The sequence below is a fragment of the Microtus oregoni genome, unplaced genomic scaffold (assembly GCF_018167655.1).
Source record: "Microtus oregoni isolate MIOR12 unplaced genomic scaffold, Mior012 000096F_ref0000112, whole genome shotgun sequence".
NCBI lineage: Eukaryota > Metazoa > Chordata > Mammalia > Rodentia > Cricetidae > Microtus > Microtus oregoni.
The window spans coordinates 4,180,692-4,204,345 of NW_024544709.1; the positions used below are offsets into that span (position 1 = coordinate 4,180,692).

The 23,654-nt window shown below is 45.6% G+C and overlaps 1 protein-coding gene across 3 annotated transcripts in view; it reads left to right on the forward strand.

Annotated features, from left to right (window-relative positions):
• The window catches only part of LOC121442806 (rho GTPase-activating protein 7), a 152,612-nt gene that overhangs the window by 111,102 nt on the left and 17,856 nt on the right, over window positions 1-23,654 (forward strand). For all 3 annotated transcript variants that reach the window (XM_041644439.1, XM_041644442.1, XM_041644441.1), the window contains exons 2-4: window positions 12,091-12,162; window positions 16,255-16,336; window positions 23,397-23,460. In XM_041644439.1, the coding sequence (XP_041500373.1) occupies window positions 12,091-12,162; window positions 16,255-16,336; window positions 23,397-23,460 (218 nt within the window). The remainder of the gene's footprint in view (window positions 1-12,090; window positions 12,163-16,254; window positions 16,337-23,396; window positions 23,461-23,654) is intronic.

Here is a 23,654-nt window from a genome sequence, read left to right on the forward strand (position 1 = left end):
TAAAGTCATTAATCTGCTCAGTAGAGGAGGAAAAAAAAATATTGCCCCATCCGGTTTTGCTTTCAATGAGGCTTTTTACACCCAACGTGGTCACAAATGGGTTCATTCTCAGAGTCAGAGGCTGCTTCAAGCTGTGGCTGGTGATTCGGAGGAATGCTTGGCACAGCCATCCGTTACCAAAAGATTCGTGGGGGTGGCATATGTGACGCCTTTGAGTAGAGAGGGAAAAAAATCAGGCTCTGGAGAAGGCAGAATGCCCAGTCTCAAATTACATTTTTTTTTTTAACCCTGCAAATTTCTGTTTGCTGAAGGGATGAGGGAAAATAATAGCCCAGCGGACTGCTGCACTCAGAATGTAAACCTATCAGCGGCTCCAAGTGGCTGACTAATTTTGCTCCCATCTGGACAGCAGGCTAGTCCTCCGCGGGATAATTTGCTGACCATAAGGGTGGAATTAATGGAGGCACCCAGTGCCATCTTGGCAAGCAGATTGCAGCAGATGGTCAGAGGGGTACCCTTCGAGGCAGCAGCCCCCCTAACAGAAGAACCAAAGTCCTGAGGAACGAGTGTCAAATGGTTAGCAGATGTGCCTTCAGAAGTTATTTCGAGACCTTTCCTGAGAAAATGCTGGAGATTGCCTGTATTCGCTTTTATTGAGGCATGCCGGATTTGCAGCCTGGCCCTAACCTGGCTGCATAATTTTTTCATTAGTACTACTGTTCGGAGAGTTGAAAATGAAGCCCAGCAGACAGATTTTTCTCTCAAGCTGTCTTTTTGCAAAAGTTTGCTTTTGACAAATTGATTTTACTTTCTCGCAAGCTGGGTGACACCTTCCTCCAAACAGGCTAGAACAGGCTAAGAGTTGTGTTGTGACCACACTGCGAGGTATCACTGCATAAAGTGGGTTTTAAACTGTCTAGGACTCCAGCTCTTATTGCAGAAGCGCTGTGGAACTTCAAGGGGCCCTAGGAGATCCCCGCAAGATGCTTCCAGTCTGAGGCTTGGTGAGGCTCCAAAAGGTGGTTTCAAATACAAAAAAAAAAAAAAAAAAAAAAAATTAGTACTTGGGTTTCCCTGGGTGTCCCTGTGGAGATTCAAAACCATGATGCAATGTTTAAATGAGTGGTATTTTTATGACTTAGGAGAGTAAATACTCAATTTGAAAATATTCAAGGAAGAGTGATTTGGTCCAGAAGAATTGGGGGCATCCAGAGTACAGTGAGCGAAGTAAATGGGGCTCTTTTTAAGAGAGCCTTGTTCTGGACAGGATGGGCCAGTATTGTAAACACAAGTTTCTCATGCTTAACTCCCCTTCCTAGCAACAGGAAGACGGAAATGAGGCCATGAGCAAAAAAGAAAAAAAAAAAGTCCTAAAGGGCTCCAGACAATACTTGCTCCACCCTGCTGCTGTTCACCCTGTACAGCCAGAAGACCTGCAGGAGTAAAAATAACCTCAGATGTTTCCGCTTCCCCCCTGGATATTACCAAACCGGTGCAGACTGATGTCTCGCTTCTGTGCGGAGTGTCAGGCCAACCTGGCCCAGGTACCCAGACGCCTGACAAGCCAAACAGAGTAGCGGAAAGGCGGCTGTTGTCCTTTGTCGTTTGTAATATTTGTACAGGCCAGTGATACAGTGACATGCGTTGGAGCCAATGGCTGAGAGTGATTCTAATATCTTAAGCTTAGCTGCCTCTCTGAGTCTCCTAAGGGGGTCAAGGTCAAGTTAAAACTAGCCCAGTTTCTAAAGAGTTAAATGCCTACTCTGGCCTGAAAAGCCCAAACCCATGTTGATCTGCAGGGCTGTGAAATGAGAAGAAAAATGAGTTTTGGAACAGACGTTCACAGCTGTCCTATTTCTGACTCTGGCCATTGTGAACAGAGGAATGTGGAGTCAAGTACGAGTCGTCTTTGAAGGGAGACCATGCAAGAGGGTCACAATTTTTATTTTCTTTTTATATAGAAGCAAGTTACTACTGTGACTGTGTGCAATCAGGGGTGTTTTCTTTCGGGCTCAAGTTACAGTAGTCCTCTTTTATCCTTGGGGAATATGTCTCGAGGCGCCCAGGAGTTCCTGAAACCATAGACATGGCCATCCTTCTGTAGACCGTGTTTCCCCCATAGATACATTCCTATGATAAAATTCATAAATCAGACACAGTAAAAAATTCACAACAGAAGCAGGAAGATAGGGCCGTAGTGACAGTAATCCCTAGTAGGAGTTATTGAGGACTTACAAATTGTTTGTTTCTGGAGTGTTTCGTTTCATACTTTTAGTTGGTTTCAATTGACCATGGGTAGCTGAGATGGAGGCTAAGGGGGCCATGCTGTAGTGGGACACTCAGTTAATATGAAGTGGGTAGATTTCCAGCCGCGGAGGCCTGTCTGTCAGCCCACCCTGTCTGTCAACACTTCTCCCTGAGGTGGCCCCTGTGTTATCGTTGAGGATTCTGGAGATCAATGATAAGGAGAGGAGAACTTCCCTGGTGGTAGTTAATTGCTTGACTCCGCCTTGACCTATTTTATACTAGCTATTCCTTCCTAGCTATCCTAAGTAGTGGCTGGCGGGAAGACAACCTTGCTTGTTTAGCTTGTGTGCTGTTGTAGACCCTGACAGTCAGGGGTCAGGCTTTTCTAGGATGTTCCGGCCAGGCCTTACAAAGACTGCTTTTTCCTGGGGCCTCTGTGCTCCTGGGGAACCTGTAAAGTGATCAGGTGATCATAGCCTAGCAGATAGAGATGAGCTTCTGTCTTTAACATCTGGGGGAGTCCCAGGGACCACTTTCGGAAAAGTCTACCTTCCACTGGATGGAGCAGTGTTTTCTCCAGTGAAGATACTGTGAGATGCTTTCTAAGAGAAATGTGTGTGCTAGGTATCAGTAATTGACATCTTACAGAATTTCTGCCTGCTACAAAGTAAGGCTCTTGGGCACTTGAGGTAAAGTGTTGATTGCACCCCAAGTCCCCAAGCCCACACAATGGAGAGCTTTCTCTTCATCAGGCTCCCCTGGTTTTCTTCTGTCACTAGATTTAGGTGTTTATGATACTGGGTCCTTCCCACTCACGTCTACTACTTGGCGGCCTTCTCAGGCCAGCCTCTCCCCTAGTAGGGGGAAATCAAAAGATATTAGAGCAGTGGACTCTGTGACGCTGGGTCCCCAGATGCCTTTGACACCTCCGGTCCGTCCGTCCACGTTTTGATCTCTCGCCTGCCCCGCCTTTCGGTGTCCCGTGGAGGGAACTGGAAGTGGCTTCCTGATTCTTGTCGCGAGGCGCCTTCCTTCTCCTGTGGCAGTCTCCAAAGGATGTCTGAGGGACAAAAGTGTTCCACACCCTGGGCTTGTAGCGTTCCCAGGCCCACCACGCTTAGGAAGCCAGCGAGGAAAAGACTTGTGACCCAGGTGTGGGTCTGCCCTGCAACCAGGCCGTCCTGCCTGTGGGCCCTATGTCACACTCGGGTGGCAGATCCAGGATGATTTTCTCCAGTCTGGATAAAATGGAGGCCTCGTCATATAGCCAGTGTCCACCGAATTCCCTCTTCTGAACCAAATGGTATGATGTGGAAAGGGGATTTTATGTGATGCTTGGGCATCTGTGGAAGTCACTGCGAGGGAAATTCCAGAACTTTGCAAAGGCCTCCTTGGAAAAGCCTGTCCCCTGCTGAGCTAGAAAGAAGTTCAGTATCCAAGGTCACAGTCATCCCAGTGACACTCCAGACCCCTTCCTGTTGGCCTGTGTAAACAGACGGGGGCCCTCACAAAATGGGGTTCTTAATGTGTTTATAAGAAATTAAGTAGATGGATAGGAGTTAAAATTTAACTCTTAAATAGTGTGTGCTTGGGCTGCGGAGAGTCCCAGCAATTTTAAAGAAAATGGTTAGTTAATTCATCACAACGATGGGAATATGCTTCTTTTTCCTTAGATTATTTTGGTATTGGTTGGATTGTGTGGGGGTGGGGATATACCACTCTTACCTAACCTGTGTATGTTTGGCCACCAAAAACCCAACCCAGACAAAGAAAAAATTGAGCGTGTAAAATTGAAAAACATCTTCGCCTTAGGTTAGACCAAAGGAGGCGGTGAATTATGCCTTTAACCAATATTTGCCACGTTCTGTTCTCCTTGGTCTTTGATGAACCTGTAGTGTCATTTCATTCCTTTCTTTCTTTATTTTTAATCTGGTCAGAAAGGACTGAAATAGAGGTGAGGCGGTGCTGGCCTTCTTCATTGCTGCTCTTTTGCTTCTGCTGGAATTTCTTGCTAGCCTCTTTATCTCTAACTTCTGGTCATGGCTTTGTTTTGAAGTGTTTTATTTTCGCTCGTTCTGGTCCTCCTGGAGGACCCTGGGGTAAAGGCCTCCGCTAACAATCAGAGAGAAGCCATTGTCGTGTGTGCCAGACTCTCAGCACAGAGATGGACCGACTCTAGGTTTGTCATCAGGTATCTGGCCTTCAGACACTGACTGTGTAACCTCAAGACCTGTGCCACCTTTTACGGAATTGAGGCTTTGTAAACTAAGGGCGTGTTAAAGCTGTGTCACCCCCTGTCTTGAAGCTGTCTTCATGTAGGTAGTTAGCACCCTGAGACCTAATCCAAGCCATTTCCTTTAGTCTGTAATTTGTCTTTTAGTAGTTGATACAAAATCCTTGAAATACATAATGCGTATATATTGATTGACAGACGGTGGGCTCCTAATGGTGCTTTTCATAATTGGCATTCAAAGTAATGAGCTTTGCGGTGATATTTCCATCACATAACGTAAAAGAATGGGGGCAGGGGCAAAGTTCTATTTTTATCTCCCCCTAGACTGGCATACAACAGCGAGAGGTGATGCTACTGCGTCCACTTCCTTAATGGATCAGTTCCCTCTCGGTTTGACCTCTTTGTCCCCGAGCGCAGGTGCCAGGTTTTGATTAGCTGGGAGATATTTTCTATTCCTGGAAATGAGGTGCCTCGGTGTGGAGGCTGGAAGTTCCTGACAGCCCGCCACTCAGGAGCGCTCATTAGCATAGCCCGGCCTGGTCGTGATGGGAGCCGCTCTCCCTTGCCTGGTTCCAGTGGGAAGAGCAGTACTTTGCAAATGCCTGTGCAAAGGGGGAGGCCCAAAGGACATGTCACTCGCTGTCATTTCGGCATCGCTGAAGTGTCCCCTCAAGTGCTCAATCAAGGTGTAGGCTTTCAGGGTGTCTCCAGAGAGGTTCCCTCCTTTCAAAGTAAAAACCCTTTATTAAGTTGTCATCACCTCACGGGAGCAAAGTGGCTTCTTTATTCCCCTCCTTACGTTATTTCTAGGAATATTCTCTCCTAGAAAGCAGCATATCTTCCTCCAAATCGTCAACAGATGGAGAGAACACTTAAAAAGAGTCTGCCCCCAGCTTCCATCTTTTTACTAGTACCGAGAGCCCGCTGGGCTAGGTAATTTAAATGAGAGTGCCCTGGAATGAATGAGCTAGAAACTCTCTGGCCTGGGGACACCATCTGGTGCCTCTGAATTGGAGCAGATTGTCCAAAAGCTGGACCAGCTCCTTTAGAAGGAGCAAGGTCCCCGTGCATGTCAGCACCCAGCTCCCTGCCTCTGCAGGAATCAGGAAGTCTCCCGAGAGGTAAAGCTTTAAAGACCAACAAAAAATAGAATTCCAAGAGTTTGCTACAGGCCGAAGGGTTTTCTGTGAAAATTAGACTTAGTTTGGGGGTCTCTGGAGGCCTTCCCCTTAGGAAATATTTGGGGTATTATGTTCTCTAGGCCATGACTATGGCCTTCATAAAACAGGTCAACTCATTACTTCATTAAAAAGCAGTTTATACATTCAAGCGATGCAAGCGTCAACAAACATCCATACATACCATTGGGAAATGTTCCTAAAACAGTTTCTAGTGTCAATACTTTGAGAGGAATTAGGATTGTAGAAGTGAAGAGGGAGGGACTGTGTCCTGGAGAAGAACCAGTAGGCAGAAAGGAAGTGTAAGACGCCAAAGCAGGTATTGTAACTGTTGTGTGAAACGCCAGATTTACATGTGCGTGCATACGTACATAGGCACTTAAAGTTGTATCCCTTCAGGTTACATGTACATACACAGGCACTTCCGGTTGTAGACCATCCTTGTGTATAACAGGTCCTCGCTGGGGTTATTAATCAGAAGACTAAGCTTACTAGGATGAAAATGAAATCGGTGGTTGATTTGCACAGTTGTGTATTTGTTGAGGGACCCACCATGCTGCCACAAAATAGTGTGGGGTTTTGCGGGGTATCTGTGAAGGAGAAGGACGGAATATCCTTGGAGCTTACAAGGCGAGCACACGGAATGTAAACAGAACACGCTGTGGAAGATGAGCATGGGAAGGGGTGAGCAGGAGGAAGCCAGGGAGCCCGATCAGTTGGGGGCTGGCATGGGAGTGGGCATAGGTGGGGGTGTGGTCAGCACTCTGGCTTTATATGCCCCTGTTCAGGCTTTCCACGGAGCAGGGGGGAAAGGGCCTCACTGGTGTTGACTTAAATCATTTGGGACTTAACCAACACACGGGCCCTAGAGAGCTCTTGAGAAATCTGAGTAATTCCAGCAAAGAGGGCAGAGGGTCATTGTGCCCCCTGTTCCGGGGCTGTGGCATGCCTTTCCACCTGGTTTCCTGCTTGGCAGGAACTTGGGGTTTTGATTATCCCTGAAGGTAGCTGCCAGCTCACCTAGTTCAAAAAGTAAAGACTGTCGAAGGAAAAAAAATGCAGGCTGGTTTCTTTCACTTAATGCCCCACCAGTGGATTTGGGTCTGCCCAAAGCCCCAGTTGAAGGATTGCCCTGACTCCCAGAAACTTCCAGAATATGTGCCTTAGATGCTTGGAATTTTCTTTTAGGCACCTGAGGTAGGAATGCAGCTGAGATGCCCTCAGAATCCTTCCCGCGATTAGATAACATTGGCGGTTAATAAACGTGAAGTAAGTATTCCATGGGAGGACTTGGCCCTAGCAGGCATTCGTTCTGCATAGATAACTCCTGATAACCAGCCTTTGGCAGTTGTGCGTGTTTAACATTACTTTTATAGTTGTCAGGTGAAAGTTCTTAGTCTGCCTTTGAAGAAATGAAAATATTGCCGAACTTCCTTTTCTTTACATTTTTTAAGACAAATATACGTGTGGTTCTAGTGTACAAAAGGAGTATTTTGAGATGGACCCGAATTTAAGAGGGGGAAGTGTGCGAGGTGAAAGTGGGGGTGGTATTGGAGTCTGAAGAGAGAGTCTCCATCCTGGGCATCCTGGGAACTAAGAGGGCTTACCTTTAGAGGCCTTTCAAGATCTGAAGAGACCAGCAGAGGCTAGGTTAGGAAGGCCCACAGACTTTGCTGCAGGATTTGAATTTTGAGTCAAATTTGATAGAAAGTCATTGGACAATTGTAAGCCAGAGGTGGGACAGAAGGAAATCCATGGTTAGTGAAAACTTGTCTAGGTAGTTCATGGAACTGGTTGGGGATGGGGAGGAAGAGAGGTTTAACCAAGAGTTGTTAGAATTCAAGAAAAAGGAAAAGCCTAGGAAAGCGGTTCTCACCCTTGCTACTGCGGGGACCCATTAACACAGTTCCTCACGCTGTGCTGACCCCCCCAACCATAAAATTATTTTCGTTGCTACTTATGAACTGTAATTTTGCTACTGCCACAAATCGTGAAGTAAATTATGTGGATTCCAGTATCTTAGGCGACCCCTGGGAAAGGGTCACGACCCACAGGTTGAGAACTGCTGCTCTGGGGACTCGTAGGGAGCCAGTCCTGCCTACACTTGCAGGGCTTAGGGAGCTTTCATAAAATAAGATGTCCTTGCTGCAATGAAACCAATTTGAATATGTGGGGCTGGGTGGTCTTTGGCTTTTGTAAGAAGTTCCCGAGGCCTTACCACCTTTCTGTGCTCCATGACCTGGATGCTTCTCTAGATGACCCACCCTATGAGCCCCACCCACGAAGTGAAGGTGGGCTGTTACTAAAGCCAGTGTGTGCATCTCTGACCTCCTTGACCCGGTGGCGGCAAGAACCTGATAAGCTGGCCCTTTCTTCCCTTTGAAGGGATCCCGTGTCACCCAGGAGCAGGAATGAATCTTGGTTTAGATTTGAAAGCCCCGCTTGCCTGTCCACAGCAAGAGCAGCTTTCTGTACACAGGAGTCTTTGCCCACACATCTGCCTTATAGCAGGACTTCCAAGGGACCGGGGAAAGTGCTTGCCTCTTTTGTAGCATTCCCTAATTCCTTAGCATTTCTTTGAAGAAACAGATTTCCTGGGCGGGCCTAGAGGGAAAGAAGGAAAGAAACCCCCAGGTTCTCACTGTGGCGATATTGCAGCCCACTTAAACTCCTGGGCTGTCACTCAACCTGCAGAGCTCAGCAGCAAGATGGCTTCTGGCTCGGGGAAAGTTGGCACACTTACAGTGACTTGTCATGGATAAAGGATTACAGTTAAGGTATAGCAAGAAAATCGGGGCATCCGATACAGCCAGGAAATGTGTCAATACTGGCTAAGGGTCCCCGGCCGTGCACAAAAGGTCTCAGCGCTCATTCATCTCACGCACAGAACTGCTCTGTGAACGACCAACAGCTAAGCTGCTTCCAAGAAAAATTTCCTGTTTCCTCCTTAACATACGTGTCTGTGGCTTGCTTAGCAGAACCCCTCGTCCGCAAGTTTCATTGTGTGGCCATTGTGCTTTCGAGTCTGGTGGCCTCGCTGTTTTAGAAAACACCATCCCTCGTGGCGCGCACAACACCACACGCCTTCACTCAAGGAAGAAGTCTGCCCTTCGAGCCAGGCGTTCACAGTGTGTTGAGGGTGGGAGAAGATGCTGAAGTGATTGGCTAACAGGCTGTGGTGTTTCCTGGTTGTGGGGGTGTGTGCGCCTGCACAGGCACGTATGTGCAGCACACACGCTGTGTGGTGTGTACGTAGAGGTCAAAGTATAGCCTCAGTCGTCAGTTCTCTCCACCAAGGGCCCCAGGATCAATCACAGCTGATCAGACTAGTGCAAGAACACCAGCAACCCAACATCCATCTCCCTGGTCCTGCTTCGACATCTTCAACTTTGTCCCTTGCCTCCCTAACAAAGGAAAATTCTGCTCTATACAAACTAGCATTCTGTGAGCCCCTATTTCTTCTCTCACCTGGGACATAGAGCTCATTCTTGAGGGGAGTTGGCTGACTGCTTCCACCTGCGTTTTAGGACCTTGTACCTTGAGGGTGCTGTGAGCGTGTATTAGGATCAGTGTGAGGAAATGAACCGGCGTGCAGAAGGCTCGGGCTTGGCTGGAGCTTCTCGGGTCCACCTGTCTGCATGGTTTTTACACGGGTGCTGGGACTTGAACCCAGGTCCGCACGCTTGCAGAGCAAATCCTCTTCTCCATAGAGCCATCTCCCCAGCTCACATCATTTGGTTGCTAACCAGGTGGCCCTGAAAGTGACTGGGTGACATCAGGGTGGGACTGTATGAGAACATGCCATTTTCTTAGTGATAGGGAATAACTGAGACACAAGCCAGCTGTAGACATCTGGGTGTTTCAGAAATTGCATGGCACCTTACGTGATTAATGTAGGTAAAACGTTCTTCTCGTGGGTAAAGGATTCCGTTAACAGATGTAAAGATGCTTTAGAAAAATACATTGCCTCTTTCTTTCAACACAAAACCACTTGAATGAGAAAATCAAGAGCATGCTGTAAATAGGTGTCCGCATCGTCTAAGCTGGTGCCTAATGAAGCCTTTGTATGTACACTAGCCTGATGCCCTGTCTGCATGTGCCCCGAAATGGACCAATGCTCAGAGTCTCTAGTCACCTGACTTTTAATTGAGAAAATAAGAAAGCAAGTACTCCTTTTTAACCATCTGTTATCCTGTGTTCTGCAGTCTGTTCTTTGGAAATATTCTCTAAGGACATGCACACTGAATGATTTTAAATGTTTTCAAGAGGCCATGAATCTGTGGGGTTGGAGAGATGACTCCGTGGTTTAGAATGCTTGTTGCTCTTTCAGAGGACCCAGGTTTGGTTCCCAGCACTCACACAGTGGCCCACAGCCATCTCTAACTCCGGATTCAGAGAATCCGACACCTTCTTCTGATCTCCCTGTGCACCCAGCAAACACGTGATCTGCATTCAGGCAAATACCCATACACATAAAACATTTTTTTAAAAAGCCATGCATTTATAAGAGAGCAAGGAGGGATATTTGAGAGGTATGGCAGGGAGAAATGGTGGAATATAATTTCCAAAAATAAAACGCTTTTTTAAAACAAGCAGCCTTTTTTTTTCTTTTTGTAGTCCTCTTTGGGAACCAGGAGGGCTCCACAGAGGGAAACTTTGATTTTTCATAGCCTTTAAAATAAAATGTTAAGCGTTCATGTTTTTCCTTCTTAAAATACTCTCCCAGAAGCTGTTTTGCGATCTTATTAAAACTTCCTTAATCCTTAGGAAGACAAGACATGGATTTAAAAAAAAAAATACGTGAGCGCTGGCAGGCTGGGTCAGCAGGTGCTGGCCACCAACCCTGAGGATCTGTCTCCTGTCTAGGTGGTGGAAGAGGGAGAACAGACTTCCACAAATTGTCCTCTGATCTCTACATCTTACCCCTTAGGACACAGGCCCACGTGCATACACACAATCACAAAGTAAATAAATGCACTAATTTCAATTTAAAAATTGATACATGAAGAAGACCAGGCGCGGGTGATTCACATCTGTGTACCTTACTCAGCGCGAACAAGGAAGTTCTTCTGCGTCCATACCCAGCTAGCCTCTTGCCCATTGGGTCCTGAACCTTATGTTTAGTCGTACTACTTCTTCTCACGGAAAGCAACCTTTAAGACGGTATTTCGTAACGGTCCAGTGTTACCCTCATTTCAGCTGGGTATTAACTCACTCAGAAAAACCACAGTTTGCTCCCTGGTGTGCCTAGAAACGACATTCCAACTTGCCTTGACGAATTAAAGTTTTTAAAAATTGCTTTTCTAGAAAGGATAAGGGGGGGGGGAGAATAAGTTAAAATTAAAAAAAAAATAAACAGTAAGTGGAAAACCTTAACGTTTGAGTAGACAAAAGTAACGTGAGGCGTGTATTTGTAATGGTGGCCACCAGATTGACATCTGGCTTAATGAAGATGGGAATCTGGGCTTGATTAAGCAATGTTGAGACGTCTGTCAAGTGAATAGCCTTAAATAACCAAGCGCTCTAATGGCCTGAAGAAGGTGGGAAGAGGAGTTGAAAGGAATATTCTTTGTGCAAACACAGAAACTAATTAATGTGTCCAGGACCACCTCCGCGAGTCAGTTTTAATGGGATTGTAAATGCGTGCCTGAATGGATTTGAACACAGCGTGTCAGTTGCTCTTGGCCCCTCTGTTTAGCAATACTATCTACAAGATGTTTAACCACGGGGAAGTGGGGCCTTTATTAGGCAGTTAGCCTGCCAAGATGCTGGGATTCAGTGACATCGTGCCCTTGGTTTCCTGAGGCAGCCTGCTGCGACTCCCTCCCACTGAGGAATACAGTGCTCCTAAAGGCATGTTGTCATTGTCTTTGGCTAGCAAAAGGCCCAATCCACAAATGCCACAGGGCAGCAACTGTGCCCAGCCAGGTTCTACTCTAGATGTCAGGGTGTTATCTGGTGGGGTTTTGTTGAAGCAGAAAATAATAAGCCTTGTTAGGCCAGCTGGGCTTCAGCTCAGTCATTCAACCCCTTCTGTCCTTGTGCGTCTCTTTTTGGAAGCATGTCCAGAAGCAGCACGGAGTAACTTACTGCTGGGAACCCATCTTGGATTTTTTGTTTGTTTTGGTTTCTGCAGCACAGGGGATCAGTCCCAGGGCCTTATGCATGGCTGTACCTCTGAGTTACAGCCCCAGGCCCCTTCTGTTCTCCTTAAAGAGAAAACACATCATTGCATTCATTTTAAAAAAAGATGGAAGGATGTATAAAATGTAAGCCTTTGGGTATGAACTTTTTGCTGGTTCCTTTGCCTGTAGGTATATATCGTTTTACAGAATTTGTCTTTTGCTTGTCTGATAGAATCAGTTTGTTAATGCAGGAAAGTCACATGGAGGGTTAACGTGGCTAACAAATTTGTCTTCTGTTTGTCTCTAGAAATTGAAGCCAAGGAAGCTTGCGACTGGCTGCGGGTAACCGGATTCCCCCAATATGCACAGCTTTATGAAGGTAAGGCAAGGATGCCATCTTATCTGAAGTCAGCGTCTTCGTAACACTGACCTCATGAATCGAGGACTTACTCGGAGACATTTTGTCACTTAGTTAAATATTCCAGTTTCTAAAACAATGGGATAAGTACCCAAGACTCCCACCATTCAAAACAAAAGTAAAACAGAACCTTAGTATTAATAGAGTCATCTTGTCCTTCTGCAAAGAGTAAGCCGTGTCCTAAAAACACCCACACACCAAAACAGGAAAGGACAATTAAAGTTAAAAAGATCATCGTACAAGTTTGCTTTCTTTGTCTCTGTGATAAACAATATGACCAAAAGCAACCTGCAGAGAAAAGGGTTTATTTCATCTTGACAGCTTACACCCCATCACCAAGAGAAGTCAGGGCTGGAACCTGGAAGGAGGAACTGAGGCAAAGGCTATAGAAGATTGCTGCTTATTGGCTTTGCTTTCTTGTAGTACCCTGAAGTATCTGCCTAAGGGCGGCCCTGCCCACAGTGGGCTGGACCCTCTCAAATCAATCACTAATGAAGAAAATGCAGCTCAGACTTGCCTATAGGCCAATCTGATAGAGGCCTTTTCTCTGGTGTGCTTCTTTCTTCCTACTTGACCCTGGCTTCTGTCAAGTTGACAGGAAGCTAGGGACAGTCACGTCTAACTCCTCTGAGGCTCTGGTTCCATGGGTCGATACCACGCGTTCTGCATCCATTGAGATGAATTGGCTGTTCATTTCCATGGGAGACCTATTATCTGCATATGAAATTATGTTATAATGATCGGAGCTTTGAAATAGTGAGCTCCATTTTATAGATCATTTTCTTTTGAATGTTTACTTTTTAATTATTTTTATTTATTTAAAATTTTTGTGCAATATATTTTGATCATGTTTTCCCCCTCGGGCAACTCCTGTCAGAGCCTCCCCACCTCCCTACCCACATAACCTTCATGGATTTGGGGTTTGTTTTTGTTTTTTGTTTGTTTAATATTCTCTCTCTCTCCTCTCTCTCTCTCTCTCTCTCTCTCTCATGATAAAGCTGAACGCTTTCTGACTGACTCCTCTACTGCAGGGTTCCCTGCCTCCTGAGGGGAGGGATTTGATGGGGGGGGGTGACAGGACACGGGACTCAGGACTCAAGGCAGGAACCTGGAGGAAGAGACACTCATCAGTTTAGAACTGAGTGTTCTGAGGTCTCTCACTCTCTGCATAATGTCTGGCTGTGGGTCTCTGAATTTGTTTCTATCTACTGTAGGGCAGTGCTTCTCTGGTGATGACTAAGCAAGACAGTGGTCCGCGAGTTATCAGAGTGTCCTTAGGAGTCCTTGTAGCGCTACAGGCTGTTGGTTTTTTTGTTTTGTTTTATTTTGTTTTAAGATCAGTAGTGCTCGATTTTACCCAAGGTCCCTGGGCTCTCTAGTCTCAGATTCTTGCACACCCAAGCCGTGGGGGGTATGGATTCCATTTTATGGCCCGGGTCTTAAATCAAACCAGATCTTGGTTGGTTACTCCCAAAGTAACCAGTCGTGGTTACTCCCACCATTGCCCTCGCCTGACTTACAGGCTGGACACCATTGTAGATGAAGGGTTTATGGCTGGATTAGCATTTATGTTTCTCTTTTGGTAGTGTGCAGAGTACCTTCCTATACCAAAGACACTAGACCGTGGGGTGAAGGCTCTCATTTTATAGGCAGTTTTCAAATCAAGCAAGGCATGGAGTGATTCCTAACGTAGTCTTTCGGTGATATACTTTTATGTTCTGAAATAGCTTAGTGTCCCTCAATTTCACAGCATATATGCAATTTCTTATTGTTCTTTTATTTTGATTTTTGACCCAACACTTTGCGCAGTGGAGTTGCCTGCCCTCAGACAAGACCTCCTACCTATTAAAGGGCTTTGGAGGTGGAAGTAGGAACAGCACTTGTTGCTTTTCTAGTTTACAGCTCTCCTGGAGCTAGGGAAAGGTAATTGGATTTCCAGTGGCCAGGCTTTTGTTTTCCTCTTTAAGATTAAATTTCCTTCAATTATGTCCTTTTGGGGTGTTGATTCGCTGCTAAGAAGCGCCTTCTTGTGCCTGTTGGTTGTGGTGAATCCAATTTCCAGTTGGCGTGTCTTACCTTCACAGTCCTAACATGCAGGCTCCATCGTCCCTGCTGGTATCTGCCGCATCTCTCCAAATCATCTGAAGCCTAGGCTGTCTCTGGGATGTGCTGGCCCAGGTTCTGGGCAGTCATTTCCCACCTCACCCTGCCCCTATGCCAGGTGAACAAGCTACACACATTTGGTGGCACGGCCTCCCACAGATCCCTCATCTTCCTGATTAGCTCCGTTTGCTGCCTGCAGGGTTTCACTTCCTCCCTCTACACCCAGGCTGGAAGTTGGGTTCAGACCACTTCTACCCATCAGTAAACCATCATATTATAAAAACCAGTTCCTTCAACAAACAGTCTAGGCAAATAAGAAGAAAATTGATTGAATTCTTGCATTCCTCACAGTTAGTCATTACTGGGTAGTTTTTTTAAAAAACAGAATTGTTACTCATTTGGATCAGAAAACTGACCTTAAGTATAGCGTAGAAACTTAGAAACAGCTAAAATAGCATGGTTTCTTTTTCACATATGCTTAGCAGGCAAGGACATTAAAACTTTGCATTTCCATTCATAGATTTTTATGTTATATACTATCTGAAAGTATTTCCTCTGATCTCGGCTTATTGTTTAATAGAGTCTGAGTCCCTAAAGGGTATGTGACCGTGATTCTATTTAGTACTTTGCGTTCCTATTCACTGTTATCCTTCTCTGTGTGGTCACTATGACAGTGTCACTAGCCCTCCCTCTGTCTACTGATGAAGAAGTATAAACTTGGAATACTAAATTCCCTACAGATCTCCATTGGCCATCGAGCTGTAACAATGTCCTTCGTCTGCGTATATTATCAGTCAGGGTGAAAGGAATCCAACTCTTGCCTCCAGAAAAAAACAAAAGAATAGATGGTAAACGAATACTGAGATAGCTTTCAACATTGTTTTCCTAAAGATGCTGTAAATGCTATCCTTAGAAATCAGGAATTCTAGCCGGGCGGTGGTGGTGGCGCACGCCTTTAATCCCAGCACTCGGGAGGCAGAGGCAGGCAGATCTCTGTGAGTTCGAGACCAGCCTGGTCTACAAGAGCTAGTTCCAGGACAGGAACCAAAAACTACGGAGAAACCCTGTCTCGAAAAATCCAAAAAAAAAAAAAAATACAATCGTGGTCACTCATGGCTATCTCAGTAACTCCATAGCTCTAGTCATTGGTCCTCCCAGCCAGCTTCCCAGCTACACCTTGTAAGCAACCCTTCTCCATCCCTCTCCCTGGAGACCCCCAGGTCCCCAAGCATGTAATCACTATTTCACTCTCTCTGCAGGCCGTACAGAGCCATTCTTCCTGCTCTCGGTCTGATGTAAGCAGTTCCTTGTTCTGAGAGCAGTGGACCCTCACAGATTTAGGGGCTTGGGTTACCATTGTTTTGCAGTAAGTGTGTAGTTAGGCCTTTGTTTTACTTGGGAGTTAACCCTTTGGCTGCCACATGGAAGTGCTAATATTTGTTTTAAAATAGCATATCTTGAATTCTCTGCAGTATATCCTATCATGTAAATGGACCAGTCCCTCCAGCTGCCCTTGGCCATTGTTCCCTGAATCTTTCCTGGCCAGGGTTCTGTTTTGTCTCTGGGCTTGCTTTTGTTTTTCTTGTGGCCCCTTCCCTGATGGCCTGTGAGCAAAGACATTTTTTTTTTAAGCCCCATCACAAAGGAGACTCCTTACTGTATTCAACCTGGCTTAAATTATAACTCAGAGCAGGCATTTACTGCCTAGTAACTAGTTTGAAGGCAGAAAGTGTTTTGAACTCTTTCTGTGACAGAGAAACAACTCAGAGGCCCTCAACTACTTTAGAACTGACGTAAACCACGAGTGGAACCACTACATGCGCCCACAGAGGGGATGAGGAGTCGTGGGAACAGTCGATAGCGTGTTGCCGAAACAAGCTAATTTGACCAGAGCCTGGGCACTCAACTATACTTGTTTTTTGTTTTTTGTTTTTTTTTTTCTCCCTACAGATCTCCTGTTCCCTATTGATGTGGCTCTGGTAAAGAGAGAACATGATTTCTTGGACAGAGATGCCATCGAGGCTCTATGCAGGTAAACTGACATTTCCCTTTTATTTTATTTTTTTTAATGTGATAGTTTATGTCTCTGCTTTTGTTTTTTTATTTTATTAATTTATTTATTTATTAAAGATTTCTGCCTCCTCCCCGCCACCGCCTCCCATTTCCCTCCCCCTCCCCCAATCCAGTCCCCCTCCCTCATCAGCCTAAAGAGCAATGAGGGTTCCCTGCCCTGTGGGAAGTCCAAGGACCTCCCACCTCCTTCCAGGTCTAGTAAGGTGAGCATCCAAACTGCCTAGGCTCCCACAAAGCCGGTACAAAAAAACATGGTACTGTAATCTCAGCACTCAAGCGGAGGCAGGCCAGTCGTAGTTCAAGGCCAGCCTGGTCTTGAACTGAGTAAGTTCCAGGACAGACAGGACTACCCTGAGAGACTTTGTTTCAGAGATAGATAGGTAGACAGACAGACAGGCGATAGATAGATAGATAGATAGATAGATAGATAGATAGATAGATAGATGAATGAAATGGTGCTCATCTCTCAACCTTGGCTTGCTTTCAATTTGATCCACATCGGATCTTTGATAATCAGATGATACAGTGACTTACGTTGCTTTGAGCAAACATTAGATGAACACTAAAATGCTGTTGTATGATGTCATCATTGCAATAGCACCCAGGCTGTCTTGGGAGGCCCTCACGTAGGACCATCCCATATCCTGTTACCATTTGACGGCAGAAACAGCAAACTTTCTGGTGGTTCGGAAACGTGGACTTTCTGAAGAGTCCGTGTCCCTGACCGCCAGCACCATGCGAGTCAAAGCCGCCACCGCACTGGGTGGAAGGAGACATTCAGAGGGGCAGGGCTTAGAAGCGCCAGTCAGGACTGTCATTCTAAGGAGGCTCCTCAGAAGCCCCAGCCGCCCCAGGTAGAGTGATGACAGGATTAAATAGGCTATAAACTCCCAGAGCACGGGCTTTAATGTATAGGAGACAGGCAGTAAACGGGCATGATGTGAACGGTGAATAAACCTGTCAGAGGTCCCGCTCTGGGAGCTGCTCGCTCTCCAGGCTGAGGCAGCTTGTGGGATTTAGAGAAGTGAAAGTAATAAAACCTGAGGCTGCAAGGGCCTCGGGCGATCCTTTCAAACCCGGGGTGACATTTTTATTCATCTCCTGTTATTCATCCCTTGTAATTTTTCTCAGAATCCTTGAAAAGCCTTCCCTGCCTGGTTCTAAGGAGAAGAATATGCATAGAGACAGAATTCACATGTTGACTGAATTCTATCGTGGAAGGCAGTTCTCTTTCGGTGACTTCTAAAAGACCTTAGTTATTTGTACGCACGTGCGTGTGCATGTGTGTTTGCATGTTTGTGCATGTGTGCATGCATGTGCACATGTGCACCTGGAGAGGCCAGAGGTCACCTCCCAGTGTCCTCCTCTTCAGTTGTTCTTGTTTTTTGAGGCCAGGTCTCTCCTTGAGCCCAGAGCTCACCAGTTCAGCCGGCCTGGTGAGCCAGTGGACTCCAGTGCTGCGATGCCTGTGATGCCTGGCTTTTGCCTGGCTGTGGGCATCCAGACCCAGACGCTCATGCTCGCTATGGCTGGGCTCCCTATCAAGTGCCCAGTTTCCGTGTTTGTTTTAACTGGGGCAAACATCGTAAGGTGAAATGGTAATCTGGTGTTTCTTTTCCTATAACAGTGAAGAACACAGTAACAGCTTTCTGTCTGTCTGTCTGTCTCTCTCTCTCTCTCTCTCTCACACACACACACACACAAACACATCCTTTCTTACATAATGTTGTTTGAAGCAGCAAGTTTGAGTACTGTGGTTTTGGGAAAAGACAAATTATATGTTCACACTATGGAAAAGACTAGATTTCATAGTTTGTAAAAAGAGAGAAAAACGGTATCTTTATCTCCCCGAAACAGTGTGCAGCTTTAGTGAGAAGTGTCCAGGGCACGCACACATTTATTTTTTCTGGGGAAAGAGAGTTTGTGGAGTTCCTGGAGTATGTAATATCATCACTACGTGATCTGGAATGAAAAATGTCACCAGTGCCGTTTGGAGAGAAGTCGGCATCTGGACGCTGAACTGCTCCGGACATTGTAAAGATGTTTTGGCGCTTAGCTGTGTGGCAGCCTTAATTTATTCTCAAGTCATCGCCGGTGATGCTGATGCATACGGATGAGGTCACTCAGAAAAGGCGTCTTAGGAAACGCTTGCTTGCGCCTCGTGGCCAATCACCCTTCTCGCACATGCTAAGCCACTTGGGAGGGAGTCGGCCTGCTGAACTACATCAACAGCTTAGGAATGTCTGGGTCAGAAAAATACCATCGCAGTATTTCAGCCCAAAGAATTCTGATTAAATACTTGAAGAATTTTATTTTTGAAGAATTTTTCTTCAATGTCAGTTTAAAACTGACTTTTTCCTTTTTCGAAGGAAAAAGGCTTGCTAAAGTTTGGTTCATGCTGGCTCAGAATACCGCCTAAAAGGAGAAGCCGCCACCCATAGAAGAGACCAGATACGATAGGAGCAAAGAAAGGATTGGGAAACTGGTCCTTTATCTGTGCTCTTCGGGGTCAGCATCAGTTTTCTCTTATGTGTATACACTGATATATCCTACATAGGTTAGGTGTCATAATGAAAAAAGGGAAAAAAAAAAAAAACTCATCAGATCCAGTTTGGAGGATATGCACTAAAGCCTACGGTTGAGTTTTTCATTTTCTTTTTTTTTTTTAAATGAAATTCTTATTCAGCATGTAATAAGTGTTCACTGTCATCTCAGCCCTGGGGAGACAGATTTAAAAAAAAAAAAAAAAGAAAATGGGAATTCAAAGCCAGATCGAACTGAACAGCAAGATCCTGCCTCAAAAAAAAAAAAAAAAATCACTTTCTAATTAAAAGGGGGAAATTTCAGGACCCACAGTAATAGTCATCAAGAGTTGAGGGGATGGAAAGCCCAAGGGCCTTGTCCACACAATCACACGATGGCAGTGACATTGGCCTTCCCAGAAGGACACAGGTGGGACCTGTAGGCAGACATCAACCCCCCCATAGGTTTTCTGACATTCCCTTTATTTTCCGCATATGCCTACTGCAGAGACTTCTTCCACCTATGGAATCCAGGGCCATCAGATAACAGAGCTGTAGTGTGTTTACAGATGTCTCCTCTTGGCTTGTTCTCTGTGGAGACTTTTTGTGCACATCCGGCCTTCCCTCATCCAAACATTTAAGTGAATGAGTTGTCAGAGCTCGGTTGGAAGCATCATGGGGTTCCTCGCATAGAATACTCGCCCTTGGAGTGGGCCACATTCTGTATGCAGTTTCTCTATTTCTCCCTGGATAGAAAATACCCACATTCCCAGATTTGTAAGTCAAACAACAGTTGCGATAAAAAGCTAAAAGGAGCTGATTTCTTTTAATAGTTTTTACTCAGGGCGGAAGACTCTTAGACCACAAAGCAGGAATAGGATGAGGTTGAACACTGGTACTATCAAAATATAAACTTTAATAATGTCCAGAAATTATAATTATCAGGGTAGTTTTATTCCTGAGACAGTGTTTCTCTGTGTAGCTCTGGCTGTCCTAGAACTTGCCCTGTAGACCAGGCTTACCTTGAACTCACTGAGATTGGCCATCCTTTGGCTCCCAAGTGCTGGCTTACCCAATATTCTTCAAGTGTTATTCTAAGGTAGCAACGGACTAGTTCCTCGAAGAGATTGGCTTTTCCGTCCGCCTTGATGGCTTCACTAATAATCTAAACCAACTGAGGGATCTATGATTGTGAGCAGGTTCTATTCAGTACTAGAAGAGTGCTCAGCTTGTCTCAAAGCACACACTTTGTAAACTGGGTGGTGCTGGGATGCCTCTGCCTTCCCGGGGCTTCAGGAACATTCCACATTGCTGCTTTCCTTTGGAATTAAAACTGACTCCTTTCAATCCATGAAAGCTATGTGAACATTGGCTAGTTGTTGTCAGATGAGAAAGGTAACTACATTGTCACCGTCATCTTCACTATGTACTTTGTCCCCAAACCGCCTGCGATGTGTCAAAGCTACCTCAAGCAGCATTCTGACCCGGTCACCCTTTCCAATTCAGTTTAAAATGAGGCAAGTAATTGGGTGAGGAGATAGGAGTGGGGGGAGGTGCTGGGGGCGGGATCTTACTGTGTAGCCCAAGTTGGGTTAAACTCAATAGCCCTCCTGCCTCAGCCTTTCAAGTACCAGATGACACCCAACACAAATAATTTAAGCATATGTTTAATTCCAAACCATCTATAAGACTTGGAAGAATTTTTGTCCGGGTCCTTTGTTTCTTCTTGGCCTTCTTCTGCTTTTTATGTTAAATGCAAGGAGGCCCAGATCTCTGTCTCTATCCTTTTATCTACGTGCCTACAGCTCTGTGCAGGCAAACTCTGGAACCTTTGATAGCCTGCCCTTGGCTCCCTCTGTCTTTAGAACAGATGCAAGTTACCCAGGAGATAAGACCCGCACATTCCTTTGGAGCTGGGCCTAGGTGGTGGTGGGGGTCTGAATGCCCAAGGCTACAGATGGTTATTGATAGCGGTATTTCAGGCACTTTCTTGAAGTTTGCTACTTCAGATCTACTTTGCTTCCATTTTTTTTTTTTTTTTTTTGGCATCGTTAATACTTGTGTCAGAACCAAGTAGAAGATGCTGTGTTTGGGTTCCAGATCTACTCTGTTTTAATCCTGGGTCCTTGGACAAAATTTCTGAGCTCCCTAAGCACCATTTCTTCCTTTTTAAAAGATAAATCATGATATCTGTTCTAGGAAGATCACCAGAAGACTAAGGATGATGTAATGTCTTAGAAGCACCCAGCACAGTGCCTCACCCAGAGACAATGGCAGTTCATCTGGCTAGAACCATTTTGTTAAAATTCTTGATTAACGTAGCATGACTGTACTTATGTGATTTTTTTTTAATATTTGTATGTAAGGTATGACCATATCTTACCACCTTATAATTTTATCATTTCTAGTCTTGAGAATATTCTAGGTAGCTATTTTAAAATAAAAAATTAGTCAACCCAATATGTCCAGCCCTCCTGTCTTTGTGCTTCATTAGTTACCTTTTCATTGGGACTCGCTTTCCCTTGCCAGCTTCTGGTGACCATTCTTGTGTTCTCTTTTATGAGATGAGTTTCTTCTCTGGCTAGAGCTACTATATCTTATGTCCCCGTTGCCCCTCTGATAGAGGTGTGCCGGCCCGGCTCATAAGCCTTCTTCGGAGATCCTGGGGAATGTGGGCCGGTGAGGGGAAATAAATGAAAGCGGCCAGCCGAAACTCTGAAAGTCACTTTGGCCTTCAGGAATGCAATGCCATTAGTTTGGTGCTGCCAACATAAAAAGATAAACTTGGCCTTTATAAAACCAGCCTCCTGGGTCTCTTTATGTTTGGCCCAGACCAGGCGTTTGTGAAGTTGCTCCTCCATCCCCCACCCCCACAGGCCTCCATGCCTAGTAAATTTGGTTATAAACATCACTCGACCATTAAAGCCCAAATGGAGTCAAGTGGAGATTTGATTACAGTTTTGATTAATGAAACCCAGACCTAAGATTAACTGTAGCCATTTCTCATTGAAAAGATTGGGGGGACTGAAAACAGTAGGCGAGTCCTTTAATCGATGCCCTTTAGAGAGGGACCCTACACCCCTCTCTGAGTTTACAGTGTCTCTCGGCTGTTTTCATTGCCTCCCCATCCACGGAGAGGGTTTTTCTGAACCTCAGTCCTCTGCTTTATCTCTGTTTATTCTATAAACAGGCCGCCCCATAATCTATGGAATCAAAGGCTGGCTTATCAGACTGCCTATCCTGGTGCGTCCAGGTTGTCAGACAAGTTACCCAGAGCAGGATGGGAAAGATAAAGGCCGAGGAGAGCTGAGGATCAGTTTGAAGTGGAGGGAATTAAGGGCTCTCGTTCCATGAAAATGTAGGCTTGCAGCTTTAGGAGGAAAGACTGATGGGGAAGAGTCAGGAGGCTCAGGAGGCCGACGGCAGACAGCTTTAAAAAGGGTCATTGAGGGAAGACGCAGCGATGGTCATCTGGAAGATATTAGGAAGAACCAAGGCCGGGAGGACTGTCACTCACACCCTCTGGACTCGCTAGTTAGGGAGTATATAAAAGGTGCTTTTTTTTTCTTATTTCCTGTGACTTATTCTTAAAGGATTTCATTTTCAATGAAATTGATGATTGATTGATTGATGATTGAGTGCTAAAGATTGAACCTGGAGCCTCGTGTGTACTAGGCGAGGCCTCTCGCTAAGCACACTGGAATCCCTGTTTCTCTAATGTTAAATGGATGTTACTGTTGTGGGGGCGGGGCATGCAGAATGTTCAGAACTGCAGTTTAACTGCTGTTCCAAAGAAGAATGTGACCTGTTTGAACCCAGAGAGATTTTGGTTACCTGGGGTAGCAGTGTACAGATTTTTAGAGTAATCATTTGTGCGATTGCTGTTGGTTCTCTGCGGATAGAAACTTGTATAAAGCGTTGAGCCTTACAGAGGGCTGGACCTTCCTCTCTGTAGAATAAACCAAAGTTGGAAAATTGCCTGCTGAGATGGTCGTTTGTTGGCGATTACTGAGGCCTGTCGTCCTTTTTAAGTCTTATGGGATGGGAGATGGGGTACTCTGAACACCTCGCCAACTGACTTCCTGAGCTCCTTACTGCTCCTGCGTCTTCCCTGAAGCAGATGTCACATGACGCTACAGCTGTCGTATGGCATTGACTCACAGAAAAAAAAATGTGAAATTTAAACAGAAAGAACAAGAGCTAGAAAGGCACCTTTAAGTCGTTCCCATGTTTTTGAGACTAGAACTCACTAGCCAGATGAGACTGGCCTCAAACTCAGAGATCCCCATGCCTCTGCCTCCCGGGTACTGAGGTTAAAGATGGGCACTGCCAGGCCAGGACTAAATTACTCGTTTTATAGCAGAAGCTTACTGTACTTGCCTTAATTAGAAATGAGTTTGGGGAAGCTCATTATATGTGTCGGGTGTTTAGGAGAAATACTTGCCTGCCCCTTAGTGATTTTCCGGCTTTTGCTGATGTCCTTTCTCTGCTCCGCAGGCGACTAAACACTTTAAACAAATGTGCGCTGATGAAGCTGGAGATCAGCCCCCACCGGAAGCGAGTGAGTACCTGATTCACACAGCGGGGTGGAGACCACACGCGCCCAAACCCAAATAGGACTGTATCGCCCACGCAGTTAAAAAGTTCTGTCCGTTCTAAATGTTAAAGCCCGTATTTGCAGCCAGCAATGGGTTGTGGTATCTTTTGCTTGGAACCCAAAGGAAGTCGTCTGTTACATTTCCTGATGGACTCAGT